Here is a 23490-nt window from a genome sequence, read left to right on the forward strand (position 1 = left end):
TTAGGATGACACCCTCAAGGTCCATCCACTTTCCTACAAATGGCCAGATTTCATTCCCTCTCATTGCCATGTAGTACTCCATCATGAATATATACCACATCTTCCTGATCCACTCATCAGGTGATGGACATTTAGGCTTTTTCCATGTTTTGGCTATTGTTGACACTGCTGCTATGAACATTGGGGTACATGTGCTCCTATGCATCAGCATTTCTCTATCTCTTGGGTAAATCCCTAGCAGTGCTATTGCTGGGTCATAAGGGAGTTCTATGGATAGTTTTTTGAGGAACCTCCACACTGTTTTCCAGAGCGGCTGCACCAGTTTACATTCCAACAGTAGGAGGGGGCCTGTCTCTCCACACCCTCGCCAGCATCTAACGCAGGGCAAGCGCGCGGAGCCCGAGAGACAACGGGAAGAGACAGAGAGACTGAGAATATTACTCTTAATAGTTAAATCTTATATTAACTCCATAGACCTAAGTTCCAGAAATATATCTACCTCTGCATCAAAGCCACGATTGTAAATTCAGTATTCCCTAATAGGCTTTATTCATTTTTAGCTCAACAGAAGTAAATTAAGATTTACATAGTATTTTAGTTTAAAATGAGTTTCTAAATATATTATCTTTTTTAATCACCATAGTGACCCCATGAGGTAGTTTGGGTTTGGGGTTATTTTTTTCCATTTCATAAGTAAAACTAATAGATGTTTGGATTGGTTAAGTTACTCATCCAAGGTCATGAAATTAGGATGAAACAAATCCAGGTTTCTATCTCCAAGGCAAGGGTTATTTTGACCATCTAAAATTGCTTCACAAACCAAGATGATGTTCTCAGGCAATGCACCTGAAGGAATGAATGTAAGTGCCTAAGAACCACATGTTATATCAAATCTATAAGCTTTACTCTTTCCATGTCTGAAAATAGCCAACCAGTTGCCTAAAACTTCAAAATTCATAGCACTTCCATTCAAACGGCTACATAGCAGATCATCAGCAAATGTTTCCCACAATCTCTTCTGAATTTCAAACGACTTTTTCAACTCCACAGTTGCCTAACCTGGATATAGCCTCTTTAACTCTGACATCACTAACAACCAAATAAATTACCACCAGAGGAACTATGCATGTGTACTCACTCTCCTCCTACGTCTAGGAAATGTGATTATTCTTCATCTGAAACATATGTAGTACTCATTATTCTTCACTCAGCTCACAAAGGCATTTATCTGCTTAATAAAAAATCTTTGTCATTCTCATCTTTCATTGCTTACTCTACTATTCTTATCCCTTAAAGAGCAGGTACCAATCAACTATAGGTGCTTCTAATCAGTCAGCCATTAAGTGTTTGTAAGTATGTGTGTGTTTTAAGTGATAAAATGAGAAGACGGGATAAAAATAATTTCTATTGGGGTCTCAAATTTTGCAAAGACTAACTGCCTCCTAAAAATGGCCTAGCCATATTTCTCATAACTTCATTTAAAACTGAAAATGAAGGGGGGCGCCTGGGTGGCTCAGTCGGTTAAGCCTCTGACTTCGGCCCAGGTCAGATCTCACATTCGTGGGTTCGAGCCCCGCGTCAGGCTCTGTGCTGACAGCTAGCTCAGAGCCTGGAGCCTGCTTCCGGTTCTGTGTCTCCTTCTCTCTCTGACCCTCCCCCTCTCATGCTCTGTCTCTCTCTGTATCAAAAATAAATAAAACATTTAAAAAAAAACTGAAAATGAAGGAAGGTGTGGAGATGTTTAGGTATGCTGCCCTATAGATCTTAGTAGGTCTTCACATTATTTACTGCTTAGTTGTGATCATATTCAGTCAGTTCTATAAAAAAAAGTTACTTTCTTATAATATGATCATTTCACATTGTATTATCAAGTTATATGCTGCCAAGAAAACTATAATTCATTTAGAAATGTGAACTCATTATCAATAATGACAGGGTTTTCATTACAAATACAACTAAACCATTAAGTAGGCTACTTGCCCAATCAAACAAAAATGGTTACATTTTAACAAAACTTCCAAATACAGCTGCTTAGGTGATTTCTGTATAGAGTACCAAATGCAATAGAAACAGCAGTGAAACAATAATCAGACCACCAGACCTCTTTATAGAACTGACTCAATTCTTAATCACACCTTAGAAGATAACAATCTCAGACATTATTAAAAACAAACCAACAGAAGTCTACCATAATCATTATGATTATGATTAATGACTATGATTACCATAGTCAAATGATTATCTGCATTGATAATCATTTCTTTAAAATAGGATATTAAGAGGCTGATAATAAGAATGAATATTGAAAATAAATGATTTGAACCGCACTTTACAGCTACACTCTTGTAGTACTATGTCAAAACACACTGGCTGACCTTAAACTAACAAGACACTTCCATTTATTATTTTTGGTAAGAAGGAAAAGACAAAGGACCTATCACATTGATACATTTGGGACGCTCTTCTAAATGCTTTCCTATGTTACTTCACTTAATACTCAAAACAATCTTGTGAGGTAGGTATTATTATCCTCGTGTAACATATGAGGAAACTCAGGCTTAAAGAAGTGACTTGCCCAAATGACAGAGCCTGGATTTGAACCCAGGTCTGTTATCTCCAGAAACCATGTTCATTCCTCTATAGCATGCAGCCTTAAGAGCATGTGAGGGAAAAAAATAATTCCAAGTAGCCACAGTATTGGAAGACCAGACAGATTAATGTCGCCAACTGTTTAATTCTAAGAAATTTTGATAAAGTGGTTAAATGTCCAATTAGAATCTTTTAAAAAAAAAAAGTATTCAAGTCATAGAATATTTAGACTGAATAATGCCTTCACTTCAAAATAAGGACAACTACACGTTTCCTTCAAACTAATATGACAACTATCTCAAAATTCAAACTAAGAAAATTTGTAATTTTTATAATAATATTCTGCTTGATGAAAGAAACAATCACTAGCCAATAGTGTATATTTCACTGTTAATGTACAAGAAAGTAGAAATAAACTACCTGTACAGATTCACACGTCATCAATGGCAGTTCTGACAAAGCTGATTCAGAAGTACTCTCATTTTCATTAGTGATGACATGGTCTTGCTTAGGTTGTAATTTAAGAATTTCTGAACTTTTATGTTCAACAGGTCCTTCTTCATCACTAGAAACAACAACTAAAAAGGAAAAAATCATTTCTTAAATGTATCGCAAAAATCACACAACAGAAAACTTTACAATTCAAGCAATATCCTTAATATTATCCTTAATAATCCCATTAAAATTTAATCATCTAACTTTGTTCAACTTAGAAACTGGACTATTATTTGTTATCTGATTTATACTAGTTATATGCAATATTCCATATCAGTGTTATTATCTAGCAGTTACCTACACCTCAACTTCTGGAGGCTCAAGACATTTAAAAATGGATAAAGCCATGAGGAGAACTTAGGAACAAGTTCTAGTTAGAATAACAAAAATGTAATATGCCATCACTCTAAATTGTACTGTAACTCTGGTTACATTTAATTTCTTCCAGGAGGAAGCAATGGATGACTACAAGAAGATGTGGGAGACTATTCACTATATATCCTTTAAAACATTTTTTTGTACCATGTGAGTATATCAAACACTTGCAAATAAATTAAATCAAAATTAATGATAATAATTATATAACACTTAAACTATGCACTTCAGCTTCACCAACCAAAATGTCAATAATAATGGTTCCAGAATCCTTTTAAAAAACTATTGAGTTGTGGCACCTGGGTGGCTCAGTCAGTTAAGCAGCTGACTCTTTTTTCAGCTCAGTTCATGGTCTCATGGTTTGAGAGCTGCACTCACAGCCCCAAGCCTGCTTGTGATTCTCTCTCTCTCTCTCTCTCTCTCTCTCTCTCTCTCTCTCTCTCTCTCTCTCTCTCTCTCCCTACCCCTCTACCTCTGCTTGTTCATTCTATCTCACACACATGCACACAGTCTCTCCATTAAAATAAAATAAAGAAACTTAAAAAAATAAAAAGTAAAAACTACTGAGGAGAATGACAATTCATGATTCTAAGAAAAAAAATATTTCTGCTTCCAAGTAACCCATCACTAACCTAAATTAATACTATAAAATTCATGAAGAAGGTCCAAAAACTCCAGGTCTTTTTTTTCCTCAAGTTAATATATTCCAAAGTGATGTTATAAACAGCTTATTGCTTCAGCAAAATTTGTTTGAGAGGAGAAACAGAACTAACTAAAGCAGAGAAAATTAAAAGATATTATAATCCTAGTGGTGCTTACTTGGTTCAACTGACATCAAAGACTGGTTCCCTTCATTGTGTTCACTTAAAGCAGGCTTTTCTGTTACATTCAACTCACTCTCATTCTTCTCAACCAGGGTAGACTTCCCCATGGTATCAGTGGAAATAGAATTCTCAAAAGTTTCAGTGGTTGTAGAGTCAGAGGCACTTTTGGGAGGAGCACTCAAAGCCAACTCCTGACTATCAAGTGAGGACAGTTTAGCAAAATCGCTTTCTACAGGTTCAGGTGTAATTTCTTCAAGCATTTTTGAGTCTTGATGATAGTTTTCACTTGACTTTTTAAATTCAGCAGATACTATGGAGTCATTTTCTTGTTTTATCTGAACATAAATAAATGCACACAGAAAATTAGATTTTTCAAATTTGGCTAAATAATTTTTAAAGTTTAAATTCCTAAAGAAGAATATAAACCTAAAAATATTATATAATTTCTGTAACTACAGGGACAAAAAACCACATATTTGTACTATATTACTCTTACCAGAATCTCTCAAGTAAAAAGATATGGAATTTTATCTGTCCAATCAAATACCCAAACATTTTTTTAAAAGGCTGGTATACAGAAATTCCCATACATATTCAGAAGTGCTTAGATGGTCTACCACAACCTAAGTCAACCTTAGAATAAGGGGAATTCTTTTTTACAATTTTATTTTACACAAGTACTGAGGCCATATGACATCGTGTGACTTCATTAAAAAGCAAAAAATTAAAACTTAGAATAACAACATGAAAAACTATTAAATCAATCACTGCCTTCACATCTATATTACTGTTTAAATCTAAATCATGTTTATAACTCAAAGGTCCTGAGAAGTCCTGAAAGGACTTGTGAATCAAAGGAGTTAAAAAATTATCTTCTTATACTTTTATTAACTGTGACTAAGCTTTGAAAATAGGTAATGGGTGCATGAAGTATTGTAATTCTTTACTTACAACAAACTCCCTAAACTCTAGGTAGAGAAAGGCGTAAAGAAGTTGGTAAGTAAATTATTACTGATAAAAGAAATCTGGTAGTACTTTTACATAGCATATGAAAAAGCAATTGACTGGACAGTATGGATACAGTATTAATAGTATTTGTTAAAATAAGAGAAAATAAAACAAGTCTGATAAATATATACCAAACTACTAAGTAAGCAGTGGTATCAGAGAAGTAACATTTTTAACTTTTTTACTTGTTCATAATATTTCAAATTTGTTCCAATAGTATATTACTGAAAAAATTTCATTTAAATTATTTTTTTAAGAATCAAAAAACTGGCAAAAAAAAAAAAAGGGGAAATCTGACAAAAGCAGAAAGCAATAAGAACAATATTTGACCATAGTCCATTCATTTTTATCATAGCATAAATTATTTCACATGACATCTAAATACCTCTACTTACTATCTGTTCTGCTGACTCGTACAAAGAAGTAGAATTATGAGATTCAGGTAAATTACTTCTAAGCCTTTTCTTTCTCTTCCTGGAAGTCAGAGTGGGTTCCATTTTGGAATCAGAAAATGTATCATCCTTATTTTTGCTCCCCTCTTCAAGATGATCACAACCTCTACTTCCACTACTGAGGTCTTAAAAAACAAAAGAGACATAAATATGGCCCAAAAGTACAGAACGAATCCCTTTTAGAAGAGCTCAAATAAGTATCATTAAAATTGCTGTAAAACTTTTAAAATTAATTTAAAATGAAGTTCACTGTTAAATTATCATGCAGACATGGGAATGTAAAGAAATATCCTATTTTAAGCTGCATAGACAAAGTAAATGTTCATTGCACAATTATGAGGAGAACATAAAAAGGGAGTATTCTTTATTAACCAAAGCAAAGCAATCAAACAATGTTTTTCCTTTTGCTGTAATTATGTTTGACTGTAATACAAAAAGAACAGGGGGAGGGGTGTTAATAAAATTTGGAAAATTCCTATCTTAAAATGTTTTGATAATTCATTGTGACTTCAGAAATTAGTTGTCTTTATAAAATGTAAGTTTTATATACATGTATGTATTTTTAAGTGAAAAAGGACAATAATTACAATGAGTATTAATCACTGCTCTTTTAATAAATCTACTACCCTACAGATAAAGAAATGCTCCATTTTTTAAAAATCAACAAAGCATTTTTTGAAACTCATCAATTATTACTAGAAATGCTTACTATTTCAGTTATCAGACATATGCAGTATACAAAAGTACCTTCCAAAAAGTTCTACCTAACCAACAGAAGATTAACCTGAATTATATTTCTTTCTGAATATGTATAAGTACCAACTCAAAGTTTATGTAAAAAAATCACGAAACAGCTTCCTTGAACTCATAACTTACGATTTATATAACTCTTACTGAGCTTGACCTCTCCATTCACTCGAAGTTCTTCAATACTACCCACCTTCTCTGCAGACAATTTTTGCTCTTATTCTAGCTTCACAGAAACCTAATGACTAACATGCATTATAGTTTTGTTATTGCTTAAAAGGTAGGCAATGGGGCATGATTGAGGCAAAACTCCAAGACAATCAACAGTCTTCCAATTTGCGGGGCATGTGGGTGGCTCATTCAGTTAAGCATCCAACTCTTCATATTAGCTCAGGTCTTGATCTCAGGGTCAAGAGTTCAAGCCATGCATTGGGCTCCGCGCCTGGCGCAGAGCCTACTTAAAAACAACAAGAACAAAATAGAGTCTTCCAATTTCCAGAGAAAACACTCTTCACTACCTCTCCCAGAATAATAAAATTTCCCCCTAAATCATCAACTCAGTATTTTGAAAAGCACAATAATTATTTTTTGTAATTTTGTAAACGTAGCTCAATATAATTTCAACATATAAATGCTGTATCAAATTATAATTTCTAAACATAAATACTATAGCAAAAAGACTGAGGAAAGGAAAGGGGCTTGAAAAAAACCCTATTATACAAGAGTTTTCCTTCAATTTATTTACTATTCACACAGCTAAGACTATACCATGGCAAACAAAAATAAACGTATTAGAGCCTGCCATTATAAAAATATGATTCTACCTATATAACATATACAATTTAACTTCCTAGTATATAATATTACAGTGACAAATTCCTGTCAACAAGGGAACACTCAATATTTCCAATATACGGGTACCTTGCTGGTTCAGCAGGTAGAACACGCAACTAACTGATCTCAGGGTTGTGAGTTTGAGGCCACATTGAGTATAGAGATTACTTCAGAATAAAACCTTTAAGGAGCTCCTGAGTGGCTCAGTCAGTAGAGGGTGGGACGTCAGTTCAGGTCATCATTTCATGGTTCATGAGTTTGAGCCCTATAGCAGGCACACTGCTATCAGTGCAGAGCCAGCTTCACATCCTTTGTCCCTCTCTCTGTCTCTCCCCCACTTATGCGTGTTCTCTCTCTCTCAAAATTAAACACTTAAAAATAAAGAAATAAGATCTTTAAAATATATTTTCCCAATACATTATTTTCATAAAAACTAACTCCATAAGACAAACTTAATATACTAGCAAAGAATGGTATACATGGAGTTTAATTCAGAATCCCCATTAATTTATGGGGTTATATTAAAAAACTAGTACTGGACACAATTATCTGTAGGATGGAAACATGATGAGTTTCAATAAAGTTTCAACAGCCACTTTTCTTAAAAACATTTTATCTCTGAAGAGAACCTCCAGGGGTACTGAGAAACTATGAAGTGTTTCTTTTATTGTCATTTTGTCCACAATGACTTTGAGAAATAGTAAAGGGCATAAATCAGAAAGCTTTTCATTTAACTATTTCTACTCTCTCCAGGAAATCAGTGGAATATGAGGGTTTAACAGTGCCTTAATAGTATGTGAACTGAGCCAACTTATACAAATACTTTTTATTTGGTAATTAATGAGAATTATTTCTGGGAAAAGTACAATTCATAAGAAAATAAATGTCTTTCATTTTATGCAGCTAGTGTTTAGTAACTAATTGAAAGGTTATGTCTACACAGTTAAAATGCTTTCTCTAGATTGACCTCATAAAAGTTGAAGCTGGTTATTAGTCTAGTTTCTTTTTACGTTATCCTCCTGTATGAAAAAGAATATAAAAATAGCTGTGTTTCAAATGAAGTACAAAGAATTTTTGCATAGTGTCATTACAGAAGCATTTTTTTCTCATGAATAGCTTATGAAATCATTCAGAAAACAAAGTATCTCAATTAGTTTTAAGTGATTGTGTGGCGCCTGGGTGGCTCAGTCGGTTAAGCGTCTGACTCTTGGTTTCGACTGAGGTCATGATCTAATGGTTTATGGGTCTGAGCCCTGCATCGGGCTCCACGCTGTCAGTGTGGAGGCTGCCTGGGATTGTCCTGTCTCCTCTGTCTGCTCATCTTTCTTTCTCTCTCTCTCTCTCTCTCTCTCTCTCTCTCTCTCTCAAAATAAACTTAAAAAAAAAAAGCAATCAGTAATCCGAGACCCCTGAAGATATGAGTTCCACAAGATATGACATGTAGTAAATGTTTTGGTTCAAAATTTTGTAAATTATTTTAAAATCTTAAAAGAAAGACAAAGGGGCGCCTGGGTGGCTCAGTCGGTTGAGTGTCCAGCTTCGGCTCAGGTCATGATCTCATGGTTCGTGGGTTCGAGTCCCACATCGGGCTCTGTGCCTGGAGCCTGCTTCATATTCTGTGTCTCCCTCTCTCTTTCTGACCCTCCCCTGCTGATGCTGTCTCTCTCCGTCTCTCAAAAATAAATAAAAAACATTTAAAAAAAAAAGAAAGAAAGAAAGACAAAAAGGAGAAAAATCAATTAATTAACTCTACATGCATGGAGGCCTAAAAAGAAATGTTCAGGAGTCTAGGATGTATTTACCTTTAAATTTGCTAATAATGACTTATGATGGTATCTTCCTATAGTTGAGAGAAATTCTAATGAATAAAGAACGTATGCCATAGGAGGAAAGACTGTGGGAAGCTAAGAATAATAATCAATTAGCTGTAATATCAATTATTGCCAGACATATCCAGGGAAACAATATTTATAAATAGCTAAACTAACATTATAATTGTATAGCTATGTGCCCAAACCCAACAACAAAAAAGAAATGATATTCAAATGTAACGTATAGACTTAGCAAATAAATCAAGAAATGAATACTATAGTGTACAAATTTTAAACTTAGCAATTTTGTGTTGCTAAATAATCTCCCTTTACTTTCACAGATCCTATAAATGTAAGATTAAGTAAAGTTAACTATAACTTTAAAAACATTATAAATGCAAAAGACAAAAATTCAAATGACAATAATTTTCTAGACTTCACAAACCTTTAGGTTGAGCATCAGACATTACAAGAGAAATGCCATCATCATCTTTTTGCTTTTCTTTAGTGTGTGAAGGCTGCTTTGCATAATTATTATCTACTGTCTTACTTGGTTGTGAACCCCTGCAAAAGAAAATCATATTATACTCAATTCTTCTATGTTCAAATGAATTAAGAAGTCAATTGATATATATTCAAGATAAAAATCCAGTTGGTTAAAATACATTCCCATGTAGCACAGTACATGATCTGAACAGAAGAAAGAATATTGAAATAATGTTTGAGACGTAAGTTCTCAGCCTTACTCTACCTTTAAATCCTCCCTATTTCTTTGAGGGAAAAAAAAACATTTGGACACCACAGAAATGGGCACATGCAAATGAACAAAAGAATAATATGAGTATTTATATACATCAAAGAATCTTTTTCTTCCCTAACTGCTTGAAGCTCAACTACCATCATGACAACACCATAATTATCCGGACTAGGAAGTTCATGACCAACCGACTACTTCACTGGAAATAGATGGTCATTGATGTCCTTCACCCTGGAAAGGCAACAGTACCTAAGACAGAAATTCAGAAAAAACTAGCCAAAATGTACAAGACCACACCAGATGTCATCTTTGTATTTGGATTCAGAACCCATTTCGGAGGTGGCAAGATAACTGGCTTTAGCATGATTTATGATTCCTTGGATTATGTGGGAAAAAAAATGAATCCAAACATAGACTTGCAAGACATGGCCTGTATGAGAAGAAAAAGACATCCAGAAAACAGTGAGAAAAACGCAAAAACAGAATGAAGAAAGTCAGGGGAACTGCAAAAGCCAATGTTGGTGCTGGTACAAAGTGAGCTGGAGATTAGACAACAGAAAGAGTAAAGATTCTGCTGTGGCTCTCTGGTGATTCTGCAGATTTTTCATGAGAGGATTAATAAACTAAGAACTTTTATGTGGAAAAATAAATAAATAAATAAATACATCAAAGAAGCTTAAAAAGTAAAAATTCCATGGACAAAAGTACAAGATAAGAGCATTTATATGCAATCACAAAATAATAACCCAGAGGAGCCTGGATGGCTCAGTCAGTTAAGCGTCTAACTCTTGATGTCAGTTCACATCCTGATCTCACAGTTCATGGATTGAGCTCCATATGACAGCACAGATACTGCTTGGGATCCTCTCTCTCCCTCTCTCTCTCTCTCTGCCACTCCCCCTCTCACGCACATGCATGCATGCTCTTTCTCGGTCTCAAAATAAATAAATAAATTTTTTTAAAAAATAATAAAAATAACTCAAAGGTGATTATTAATATTTTTCAAGCATAGTTCATATATCAACGTTAGGTAAAAAATAAAGTTTGGAAGGTGGAAAGAAATTTTACCTACAGAATGAATAGTTTAAAATACAGGGTACTAGGTTAAACATAAAATATTAGGTTGTGTGAAAAACAAGTTTTGGAAGCACAAGCATAACCTCACCATTAATGAAAACTTAATATAATAGTAGTAAGGGACTTTAATACCCTCTTTCAGCAATGGATAAATCATCTAGACAAAACAATCAAAAAGAAAACAGTGGACTAAGAGCATACATTAAACTAAATTGAACTATGATGCATATACAGAACATGCCATCCAATAGCACCAGAGTACACAATTCTCAAGTGCATTCAGAACATTCATAATCATATAATAACCATAAGTCATGATAGACCACAAAAACAGTATTAAATTTAAGAAAATTTAAGTCATACCAAGTATCTTTAACACAATAGTATTAAAATAAAATCAGCAACAGGAGCAAAAGTAGAATATTCACAAATATGTGAAGATTAACCAGTATGTTCCTGAACAAACAATTTGTCAAAGAAGAAGTCAAAGCACACCTGAGTGGCTCAGTCAGTTAAGCATCCAACTCTTGGTTTTGGCTTAAGTCATGATCTCACAGTTCATGAGCTAGTGTTTTGAAAAGATAAAATTGTCAAAACTTCTGTGAAACGAGCTAGAAAAAGAAGACTTAAATAAATACGAAAATGAAATAGGAACATTAAAATCTATACCACACAAATAATTAGAATCAAGAGACTACTATGAATAATCATATGCTAATAAGTTGGATAACCTAAATAAAATGGATAAGTAACTAGAAACATATAAACTACCAAGACTGAATCATGAAGAAATGGAAAATCTGAATGGTTCAATAAAGAGAAAGGAGATAGAATTAATAATCAAAAACCTCCCAGAGCACCTGGGTAGCTCAGTCGATTAAGCATTCAACTTCTGCTTAGGTCATGATCTCATGGTTGATGAGTTCGAGCTCCACATCGAACTCTGCTGACAGCTCAGAGACTCGAGTCTGCTTTGAATTCTGTGTTTCCTTCTTTCTCTACCCCTCCCCCACTTACACTCTTTCTCTCAAAAGATAAACATTAATAATCAAAAACCTCTCAACACAAAAAAGCCCAGGACTAGATAGTTTTCATGGTAAATCTACAATTAAAGAACTAATCCCAATCCTTTTCAAATTGTTCCAAAAAACTGAAGAGGGAGAACTCCTAAAACCATTTTACTGGGCCATCACTACCCTCACACCAAAGCCAGATACACACACTATAAGAAAACTATATACCAATATCCCTGATGCATATAGATGCAAACATTCTCAACAAAATATTAGGAAACCAAATTCAGTAATATATTAAAAGGATCATATGCCAAGATCAAGTGAGAATTATTCCAGGGATGCAAGGATGATTGAATACCCACAAATCAATGTGGGACACCACATTAACAGACTGAAACATTCAAATGATCTGATCACTCCATACATGCAGAAAATGCACCTGACAAAATTCAATATCATTTTATGATAAAATTCTCACCAAACTGTGTATAGAAGGAATGTATGACAATATAATAAAAGTCAATACAACCAACCTATAGCTAATATCCTAATCAATAGCAAAGGATTAAAAGTTTTTCCTTTAAGATGAGGAAAAGGACAAGGGTGCTCATTCTCACCACTCTTACTCAACACAGTACTAAAAATCCTAGCCAGAGCAATTAGGTAGGAAAAAGAAATAAAAGGCAATCAAAAGTATTAACTGCTATTATTTGCAGATGATATGATTTTATATATAAAACTCTCCTCCCCCCCAAAAAAACACCAAAAAACTGTTAGAATTAAAAAATTCAGTAAAATTGCAATATCCAAAATCAATACACAAAAATCAGTTTCTATACACTAACAGTGAACTAGCAGAAAGAGAAATTAAGCAAATAATCTCATTTATAATTGTATTAAAAAGAATAAAATACCTAGGAAAAATATAACCAAGGAAGAAAAAGACCTATATACCAAAACCTTAAGGCACTGATGAAAACAAATAAACAAAAATGAAGATGATAGAAATAAATTGAAAGACATTCCAGACTCATTCATGGGAAGAATTAAGAGTGTTAAAATGTCCACCATACACAAAGCAATCTAAAGATTCAATGCAATCCCTACCAACATTCCAATGTCCTTTTTCATAGAAATAAAATAATCTTAAAATCTGTATGTAACCACCAAAGACCCCAATAGCCAAAAAAATCTTGAGAAAGGACAACAAGGTTGGAACCATCACACCTCCTTATTTTAAACTATATTACAAAGCTATAGTAATCAAAAGCAGACACACAGGTCAAAGGAATAGAATCAAGAGCCAGAAATCCACAGACATATGGTCAATTAATTTATGGCAAAGGAGACAAGAATATACAAAAGGGAAAGAAGAGTCTCTTCAACTAACAGTGTTGGGAAAACAGGACAGCCACTTGCAAAAGGATAAAACTGGACCCCTATCTTGCACCATACAAAAAAAAATCAAATCAAAATGAATTAAAACCTTAAATGTAAGATCTAAGACCATGTAAATCCTAGAAGAAAACATGGGGGTAAGCTTATTGACATCAGTCTAGGCAATGATTTCTTGGAATTAATACCAAAATAAAGGCCACAAAGGCAAAATGAACAAGTGGGACTACATCAAACTAAAAAGTTTCTGCAAACCAAATAAAACCATCAACAAAATGAAAAGGAAATACATGAAATGGGAGAAATATTTGCAAACCATATATCTATTAAAGGGTTAATATCTAAAATATATAAAGAACTCATACAACTCAATAGAAAACATTCTATTAAAAAATGGGCAGAGGAACTGAACAGACATTTTTCCAAAGAAGACATACACATGGCTGACTGGTACATGAAAAGGAATGCAACATCATTAATTGTAGGGAAATGCAAATTAAAACCACAATGAAATAGCACCTCACACCTGTCAGAATGATTATCATCAAAAAAAAAACTTGATAACACATCTTGCTAGAATGTAGGGGAAAGGAAAACCCTGGGCAATTTTGTGGGAATGTAAATTGGTGCACTACTGTGGAAAATAGTACGAGTTCCTCAAAATATTAAAAATAAGGAAGTAGTTAAGATGGTGGAGAAAGAGAGGGAGCCTGGGCTTTTCTAGCCCTCAAACACAGCTGTACGGAGGTCAGATCAAGTGAAATAACCAGGAAATTGATCTGTAGAATGGGAGAAGGATCTCCATGGTTGAAGGAAGAGTAGCAGGTGCAAAGTGTATGGAAGTGAATTGGGGAAGAGAAAAATGGTGGTTCCATGAGGGGGAAGAAACCCTTTCCATGGAGGGACAAAAAAGAAAAAGTGAGAGAGTTTGGGAGAGCAGGCATCTGCTTTGCACAAGAGGAAAACCTCTCTGGAACATGGACTGGGGAGCAAGAAGTTCTGAGTGTCATAGGGTTTTTTTCCCAAAAAGCTTGGAACTCAAACTCAGATTTTGGAAGTGAGTGACTTTCTCCAGAAAGGAACTGTGGCATGCACTCCTGGGGAGAAGGAAGGTGGAGCCAGAGTGCATAATGTGGTGTAGGGATCTCCCGGAGTGTATCAGGAAAGAACATTCCCTTTTCTGGAGTACTTTCGGAAGAGGGTGTATTGCCTCCCCAAGGACAAAAGACCCTGTAGGTGCCAACAAAAGGCCTTTCATTAGCATGGGACAGAGATGAACCCATAGGGAATATAACCTTTGCTGCTTTTAAGGGGGCTGCACCATAGATTCCATGCTCTGCACAGGCATGAGACTATTTTCCCAAGACAAAAGACCTCAGACACAGTGTAGAGAAACCCTACTCCAGAGGAGGGAGGTGGTGCCAGGTCCATTAAGACTTCCAGTTTTGGGGTGCCTGGGTGGAATAGTCAGTTAAGTCTTCAACTCCTGGTTTTAGCTCAGGTGATGATCTAGCGGTTCATGAGACTAAGTGTCAGGTGCAGAGCCTGCTTGTGCTTAGAAACTGCTTATTTACTGGGGCAAGACTAACTCTGAGCCAACCCAGGGGGCCTTTCCTCCAGAAGACCAGCACAGCCAGCACCTGACACGCACCAAGTGTACTGAAATCGAGTGCTTCAAAACGACACCTGCAGTTCTGGTGGAAATAGGGCAAGGTAAACCTTTTTTTCTTTTTTATCTTTCTTACTGTTTCTTTTCTATTGGAATCAGGCTCATAATTTCTTGTTTGTTACTTTTTAATCTCCTTTTTTTCTTTTTTTTGGGATCCAGCTTCTTTATTCTTTTTTTTTTTTTTCCTTTGTCTTTGGAATAAGTCTTAAAGCTTTTTGATTCTCTGGTTGTTTTTGTTCCTTTTCCTCTTCCTTTTTCTGGGATCAGGGTTTGTTTGTTTGTTTATTTCCTTTTTTCCAGGGTTTTAATAAACAAATCAGCTTCATTAGGCATATTTTAACAAACAAATCAAGGCACACCTAGTTAAACATCCAAACACTTCCCAATACAAGCAAGGTGGACCTCTTTAGAAGACTGACCAGTGGGAAAGAGCAGCCAAAACACAACAGCGGAATGCACACACCATACACCAGAAACATTTCCTGAAGTGCAAGGCCCTGGTCAGTGTACAACCCCTTTTTAATACAGCATTACTCTCAGGTGCGGGAAATATAGCAAACTTTTAAAATGCACAAAAGACAGAAATTTAGCCAAAATGACAAGATGGAAAAATTCTCCCCTAAAGAAAGGACAGGAAGAAATCACAGCCAGGGACTTGCTCAAAAGTGATATAAGCAATATATCTGAACAAGAGTTTAGAACAATAGTCATAAGATTACTAGCTGGGCTTGAAAAAAGCATGGATCACACCAGACAATCTCTTGCTGTGGAGATCAAAGACCCAAGAACAAGTCAGGCTGAAATAAAAAATGCTATAATTGAGATGCAAAGCTAACTGGATATAGTCCAGAAAGAGGAGAAGACGACGATGACGACCAAGGAAACAAAGATTACAAACGACCACAGAACATCACCAGAAGCACAACTCTACAGTTTAACACAATGGCACTAAATCTGCATTAATCAATAATCACTCCGGATATAAAAAAGACTAAACACTCCAATAAAAAGACACAGGGTGTCAGAATGGATTAAAAGGAAAAAAATCAAGATCCATCTATGTGCTGCCTATAAGAAACTCATTTTAGACCTAAAGACACATGCAGATTGAATGTGAGTGGATGTAGAACTATCCATCATGCTAATGGACATCAAAAGAAAGCCAGAGTAGCCATAATGAAACCAGACAAACTAGATTTTAAAACAACATCTGTAACAAGAGATGAAGAAGGGCACTAAATCATAACTAAAAATCTATCCATCAAGACCTAATAGTTGTATTTATGCCCCCAATTTGAATGCACCCAAATATATAAATCAATTAAGCATAAAAATGAAGAGATTAATTGATAATAATACAATAATAGTCGGGGACTTTAATACCCCACTAACAGCAATGAACAGATCATCTAAGCAGAAAATCCACAAGGAAAACATGGCTTTGAATGACACACTGGACTGAATGGACTTAACAGATATCATCAGAACATTTCACCCTAAAACAGCAGAATACACATTCTTCTCTAATGCACATGGAACATTCTCCAGAACAGATCACACACTGGGTCACAAATCAGCCCTCAACAGGTATAAAAAGATTGAAATCATATCATGAGTATTTTCAGACCACAACACTATGAAACTTGAAATCTACCACAAGAAAAAATTTGGAAAACTCTCAAATACTTGGAGGTTAAAGAAAATCCTGCCAAAGAATGAATGGGTTAACCAGGAAATGAAAGAAGAAATAAAAAGATACATGAAAGCAAATGAAAACACAACAGTCCAAACCCTTTAGGATGTAACAAAGGCAGTCCTAATAAGAAAGTATATTGCAATTCAGATCTATCTCAAGAAGCAAGAAAGGTTCCAAATACACAATCTAAACTTAACCTCTAAAGGTGTTAAGGAAAAGGAATAGCAAATAAAGCCTAAAGCTAGCAGAAGAAGGTATATAATAAAGATTAGAGCAGAAATAAATAAATAGAAACAAATAAATAAAAAACCATAGAGCATATCAACAAAACTAAAAGTTGGTTCTTTGAAAGAATAAGCAAAGTTGATAAACCCATAGCCAGATTTATCAAAAAGAAAAGGCTTATCAAAAGAAAAGAGAAAGGACTCAAACAGATAAAATCATGAATGAAAAAGGAGAGATCACAACCAATACCTTAGAAAAACAAATAATTATGAGAGAATACTATGAAAAATTATATGTCAACAAACTAGACAATTTGGAAAAAAATGCACAAAAAGCTGGAAATACACAAATTACGAAAACCAAGGAAGAAATAGGAAGTTTGAACAGACCCATTAAGAAGCAAAGAAATTGAATCAGTAATCACAAGTTTCAAACACGAGTTGTGAACCAGATGACTTCCCAGGGGAATTCTACCAGACATTTAAAGAAGAGTTAATACCTATTCTTCTCAAGAAATAGAAATGGAAGGAAAGCTTCAAAACTCGTTCTATGAAGCCACCATTACCATGAGTCCAAAACAAGACAAAGATCCCACTAAGAAGGAGAATTACAGGCCAATATCCCTGATGAACCCATTGAATGTAAAAATTCTCAACAAGATACTAGCAAATCAAATTCAACAGTACAATATAAGAATTATTCACCACGATCAAGTGGGAATTATTCCTGGGCTGCAGAGGTGATGCAATATTTGTAAATCAATGTGACACATTAATAAAAGAAAGGATAAGAATCATATGAGCCTCTCAATAGATACAAAAAAAGCAATTGACAAAATACAGCATCCTTTCCTGATAAAAACCCTCAAGAAAATAAGATTAGAAGGAATATACCTTAACATCATAAAGGCCACATATGGAAGACTCACAGCTAATATCCTCAATGGGGAAAAACTTAAAGCTTTCCCTTTAAGGTCAGAAACATGACAGGAATGTCCACTCTCACCAATTTTGACTCACTGTCAATACTCAACATAGAATTGGAATTCAATATACTTGCAGGACATGGAATCAACATACAGAAATCACATTTCTATATGCCAATAATGAAGCAGCAGAAAGAGAAATCAAGGAATGGAACCCATTTATAATTGCACCAAAAACCCTAAGGTATCCAGGAATAAACCTAATCAAAGAAGTAAAATATTTGTATGTTGAAAACTATAGAAAGCTTATGAAAGAAACTGAAGAAGAAACAAAGAAATGGAAAAACATCCCATCCTAATAGATTGGAAGAACAAATATTGTTAAAATGTCAATACTACTCAAAGTAATCTATACATTCAGTGCAACCCCTATCAAAATAACACCAGCCTTCTTCACAGAACTAGAACAAACAATGCTAAAATCTGTATGGAATCAGAAAAGACCTCACATAACCTAAGTAATGTTGAAAAAGAAAACCAAAGCTGGAGGCATCACAATTCTGGACTTGAAGATATATTACAAAGCTGTAATTATCAACACAGTATGGTAATAACACAAAAACAGACACACAGATTAATGGAACAGAGGAGAGAACCCAGAAATAGACCCACTAATTGTTTGGCCAAGTAATCTTTGACAAACCAGGAAAAAATATCCAATGGAAAAAAGAGATTCTTCAGCAAATGGTGCTGGGAAAACTGGACAGCCACATGAAGAAGTATAAAATGACCACTTTCTTACACCATACACAAAAATAAATTCAAAATGGATGAAAGAACTAAATGTTAGGACAGGAAGCCATTCATTCAGCATCCGACTTCAACCTAGGTCATGATCTTGCAGTTATGAGTTCAAGCCCCACATCAGGCTCTGTGCTGACAGTTCAGAGCCTGGAACCTATTAATCTATTTCAGATTCTGTGTCTCCTCCTCTCTCTGCCTCTTCCCCACTCACACTCTGTCTCTCTCTCTCAAAAATAAATAAACATTAAAAAAATTTATACTAAGAAACATATATATGTATATGTATATATGTGTGTGTGTATTATGTGTGTGTGTGTGTGTGTGTGTGTGTGTGTGTGTGTATGACTTTTAGCCTTTATAAACAGTTTTCCATAAACATCATCCAGGGCATAAATGCTAGGGTTTCAGAGAAAACTTCCTCAGTTTTCAGTCATAGCTTCCATTCTCCTACCCACTAATTTTTAGTTGTTACTCAACATTCTACTTTGTAACAAAGAATTGACATGTTTACCACATTCTCTTCAATGACAAGTACAATAATGTCAGAACACGTGTGTCCTAAAAAGATCTAAATAATTTATACTTTCTCTTCCTGATTTTGACTGAGATAGGCAGGCTGGGAGGAGGCTGGTTACAAGAGTCCCATCCTTGGGCCCACCCTGTGTCCATGCAGTATTCAGGTCTAACGGGGCACATCTAACTGAAGTGATGCTATGGCCATACGTGCAATTTATTTCCACAGGGCACTCTGGATTCTCCTCAAAATGAACTCATTTCAAGGGAAGAGAGAACTAACGCTTGGCTTAAGGACTACAGTACTCCTCCTTAAACCAAATGGTAATGCTTAGCATGGCTGTGACAACTGCCTTTGCAGTACTGGGAATGGTAATGGAGTAACAGTGATCTCATGATCAGACACTGGCATCCTCACCATATAAGTCGTCAGTAGCATCAATATACAGCACCAGCCATTAATGGTACTTTTGATTTAAGTATTAATAAGAGACACAAAAATGACGACTACCATCTACTAAGTTTCAGGTTTTATATTAAGAACTTTACATAGTTATCTCCTTAAATCTGCACAATAATCTTCTAAGATGTATGTTACTGTATTTTAAAAATCAAAATAACTTGTCCAAGGTAAATCTGCATGTTTGCAATACTGATGTCTGGTTCCAAAGTCTATGCCTATTCTAAATGCAACAAGCAAAGCAAACCACCACCAAGAAAATGAATTTGCAGAGCCCACATCAAATACCATCTGGAAATTTTGTAACAATTTAGAAAGGACTTGAAGAGAGCTAGAGTTCTCAGTGAATAGATTTTAGAAACAACCAGAAATTTTAGACTTATTATTAAATCTTAGCCCCAAAGTGGCATAAAAACCTGTACAGTACAGATGACAATTTGATAGTTTCATAGAATCCTCATAATAGTGCTATTTTTCTTATGAATGTGCACTGATGTCTTTTGAATTCTACAGGGACAGTACATAATAAGTGACTTTTTCTATAGAAAGCATCACCAATAATAACATTTTTAAATGTATAATGTTGTATGTGCACAAAGAATTCTGACATGTGATATTTAAATTAAAAAGATAATAAATAAAAATAATAATAATAAATAAATTTAAAAAGATAATAAATAATTGTGTGATATGAAATTCTCTTCTTACAACTCAGGAAACCAAAGCTCAAGATTAAGTGACATGAACATTAATCCAAGTGCACAAAATTAAAGTATGTATTCAGCTAAGCACTGGGCATAAATGTAGTTAAGACATAATGCTTCTCCTTAACTCATGGACTAGTAGAAGAGGCAGAAACACATATCTATAGTACAAACTGATAAATGCATTTCTAACATCTCTGATTATACATTAATTTATACATTAAATACATCAATAATTGGATAATGCCACTGAAAACCCAGTTCTTCTAGAAATTCAGAAAAAGACCTAATAAAGTATAAGGTTAAAATTGCCATTAACAATTCACTAAGTAGAACCTATGTGACACATAAAATATTCTCCAAAAGGAGAAAAACTGTTTAATTTGTAATTCATAAAAAAATAAACAGAAATTATAAAAGTGTGTGAGAAATGTAAGAAATTATAGATCTTTAAAAAGTCAGCTATAAATACCCTTTAATGTAATTAGGCTTACAAGAGAAATACAAATTAAAAGTTACCTATGGATGGTTCAGGGCAAATTAAAAAAACAAAACAAAAACAAAACAAGAATAGATCAGTAGTGTTTCACTAAGATCAAAACTACTTCATTGTACTAGCAGAAGGCAGAAAATGAATGAGAAGTTAATAGTAAATGAAAGTTAAGAGATTTAGTAGTATTTACTAAATGACATCCTCTAGCTTTATCCCACAATTTCTTTTTTATTTACAGTCCCCACAAAAATATATCCTATAGGTTAAAGCAAAAGCAACTTCAGATTTCCATTTCACTCACTGGCTCAGCAAGCCATGTTTGTTAATGGAATCTCAAACCATTTTTGTGAGGAATACATTCAACAATTCATGCAGCAAATATTTACTGGAGTACTAAATGTCAGGTCTAGTTCTATAATCTGGATATAAAAACAGTGACTACGTGAAGATGGAGAGATGGATGAATGAATGGATAGACAGATCAATAGATGGCCAGATGCATAAATAGGACAGAGGAGGAAGAACAGAAAAATGTCAGAAGAACAGATTTCAATTATATCACACAAACTGAAATAGATAGCTAAGTTTTCATTAAGGTCTGCATCTATTTTCCCAAAACACAAGTACAGTGTACTTTCTGAAATTGATTATTAGCCACAGACTGTTGCTTCCAATAGCCATCTCAAGCTACTAGGGAAGAAAAGTCATACTAGCCACCAGAGCACATCTCCCTCAATTTTAGGAATAATGCATCTATGGGGGAAGAATAGAGAGGCTCATTAGAATAAGTGTAATATTTATTTTGAGTAAAGTTATCACTAAACATACCTTTCAGATAAAAAGGAGCTCTTGTGAGGATTTAGATTTTGACAAGATTCTAGGCTGCCATCAGATGATGAAGAAAGCTGTTCTGATTGCAAGTTGTCTGTATCACCCAAACTGGCCTCAGTTAGAGATGAGGTCTTTATGTATTTTCTTCCTAACTCCGTTCCCAGGACATTCGTCAATATAACTCTGGGTATCCTGTCACACAAAATAACAAACACTGTACTGTACTGAAGTTTGCAGTAAACAAAGTATTCTATGAAGCTGAATTTTCAACATTTTCATCTTAGCACAAGTAAGCTATTAGAATTATACCACTCTAGAAATCAACCCATAAATACTCAAAATTCTGTATGAACACATTCTTTGTTTATTTTTAGAAGTACTAGTATCTTATAAATTGGCAGAGATTAGCCTGCCACAATAATGGCTTTAACTCAACTAATGGATGCTACTGGGCTGCTAAAAACTTTAAGCAATTTTTCTCAAAAAAATACTTTTCCCCAATAATTATTAAAAACACAGATTACTATAGACCTATTCAAGAAATATTCATTCTTCTCACTCAGCAGAAAGGTTCTTGATGAATAATTACATATTTGTAATTGGCAAATGAGAAATGCTAAATCCAACAGAAAAGACATCATTCAGATTGCATCTGTGGTAATGATAGATTCCATAAGTAAAATAGCACATGTAGTGATTATAATATATATGCTTTATATACAAGGAAGGAGCCAAAAAATCAAATGTCTAGAAAATTAAAGTGTATTTTTAAAGTTCCACACTTTTTAAAATTAAATTTTAATTTAAAACTTAAATTAAATTCAAAATTTTTTAATTGGTGGGGTTCATATCAAATGTACTACATAAAAGCCTGCTATCTCCTTAAACAGAAGAAGGTAATATAAACCCTTCTTGGTTAGCAAACTATTTTTATGAACACCTGATATACTTTGCCACACTACAATGATGACCTCAAGCAATTATTTGGCCCTGAACTGACCAACACAAACCAAATTACTGTGTTCATTTTTAGTTCTTGTTACTGAATTTTTTAAGTTTTCCTATCTCCTCTTCATCAGATGTTCCCCTTGACATTATCAGTATGTCACCTGCAGCATTTTATTGACCCTTTGTGAGAGACAACAGAAAGTACTTAGAAAGGGCTGGAGTACTTCTGTTTAAGTGAAACATGTGAGCTTCCCTGTATTTTGTTATATTTGCCGTAGTACCTAGAGGTACTCATTTTCACTACATAGAGGCATTATGTTCTTTTCACTATGTTCTGGACAGCACAGAATTTCAGATCTTGAAAACTTTAAAATCATTTAGTCTTACCTTTATTTTAAACATGAAGAATTCAAGGCTCAGAGAAGTTAAATAGCTGAAAGTATAACTCTTCCTAGTAGAAGATCCTGGGCCTATTACATTTTGGTTTCTTTATTTCATTCCATTATAGGTATCCTTAAATACTAAGTTGCCAAAGGATCCAAATAACTTAGCCTCGAAAATACGCATTTTCTAGCAGAAACTCCACAAAAAAAAATTGTAATGATTAAGTAGTATTTATGAATGTAGGGGCATCTGGGTGGCTCAGTTGGTTGAGCATCCAACTTCGGCTCTGATCATGATCTCACGGTTTGTGAGTTTGAGCCCCACGTCAGGTTCTCTGTTGACAACTCAGAGCCTGGAGCCTGCTTTGTATTCTGTGTCTCCCTTTCTCTGTCCCTCCCCTCCTCACGCTCTATCTCTCTCAAAAATAAAAGTAGCATGTATAATGTAAAAGGAAAGGC

At 34.6% G+C, this 23490-nt stretch overlaps 1 protein-coding gene and 1 pseudogene across 4 annotated transcripts in view; one reads left to right on the forward strand and one right to left on the reverse strand.

The window, feature by feature from the left end:
* The window catches only part of SENP7 (SUMO specific peptidase 7), a 177723-nt gene that overhangs the window by 48082 nt on the left and 106151 nt on the right, over positions 1-23490 (reverse strand). For all 4 annotated transcript variants that reach the window (XM_029939204.1, XM_029939202.1, XM_029939203.1 and 1 more), the window contains 5 exons: positions 21698-21892; positions 9581-9699; positions 5687-5868; positions 4279-4618; positions 3010-3167 (listed from right to left, as the gene is read on the reverse strand). In XM_029939204.1, coding sequence (XP_029795064.1) covers positions 3010-3167; positions 4279-4618; positions 5687-5868; positions 9581-9699; positions 21698-21892 — 994 coding nt within the window. The remainder of the gene's footprint in view (positions 1-3009; positions 3168-4278; positions 4619-5686; positions 5869-9580; positions 9700-21697; positions 21893-23490) is intronic.
* On the forward strand, positions 9973-10430 carry LOC115292485 (annotated as a pseudogene).

Source organism: Suricata suricatta, chromosome 5, assembly GCF_006229205.1.
Source record: "Suricata suricatta isolate VVHF042 chromosome 5, meerkat_22Aug2017_6uvM2_HiC, whole genome shotgun sequence".
Taxonomy (NCBI): domain Eukaryota; kingdom Metazoa; phylum Chordata; class Mammalia; order Carnivora; family Herpestidae; genus Suricata; species Suricata suricatta.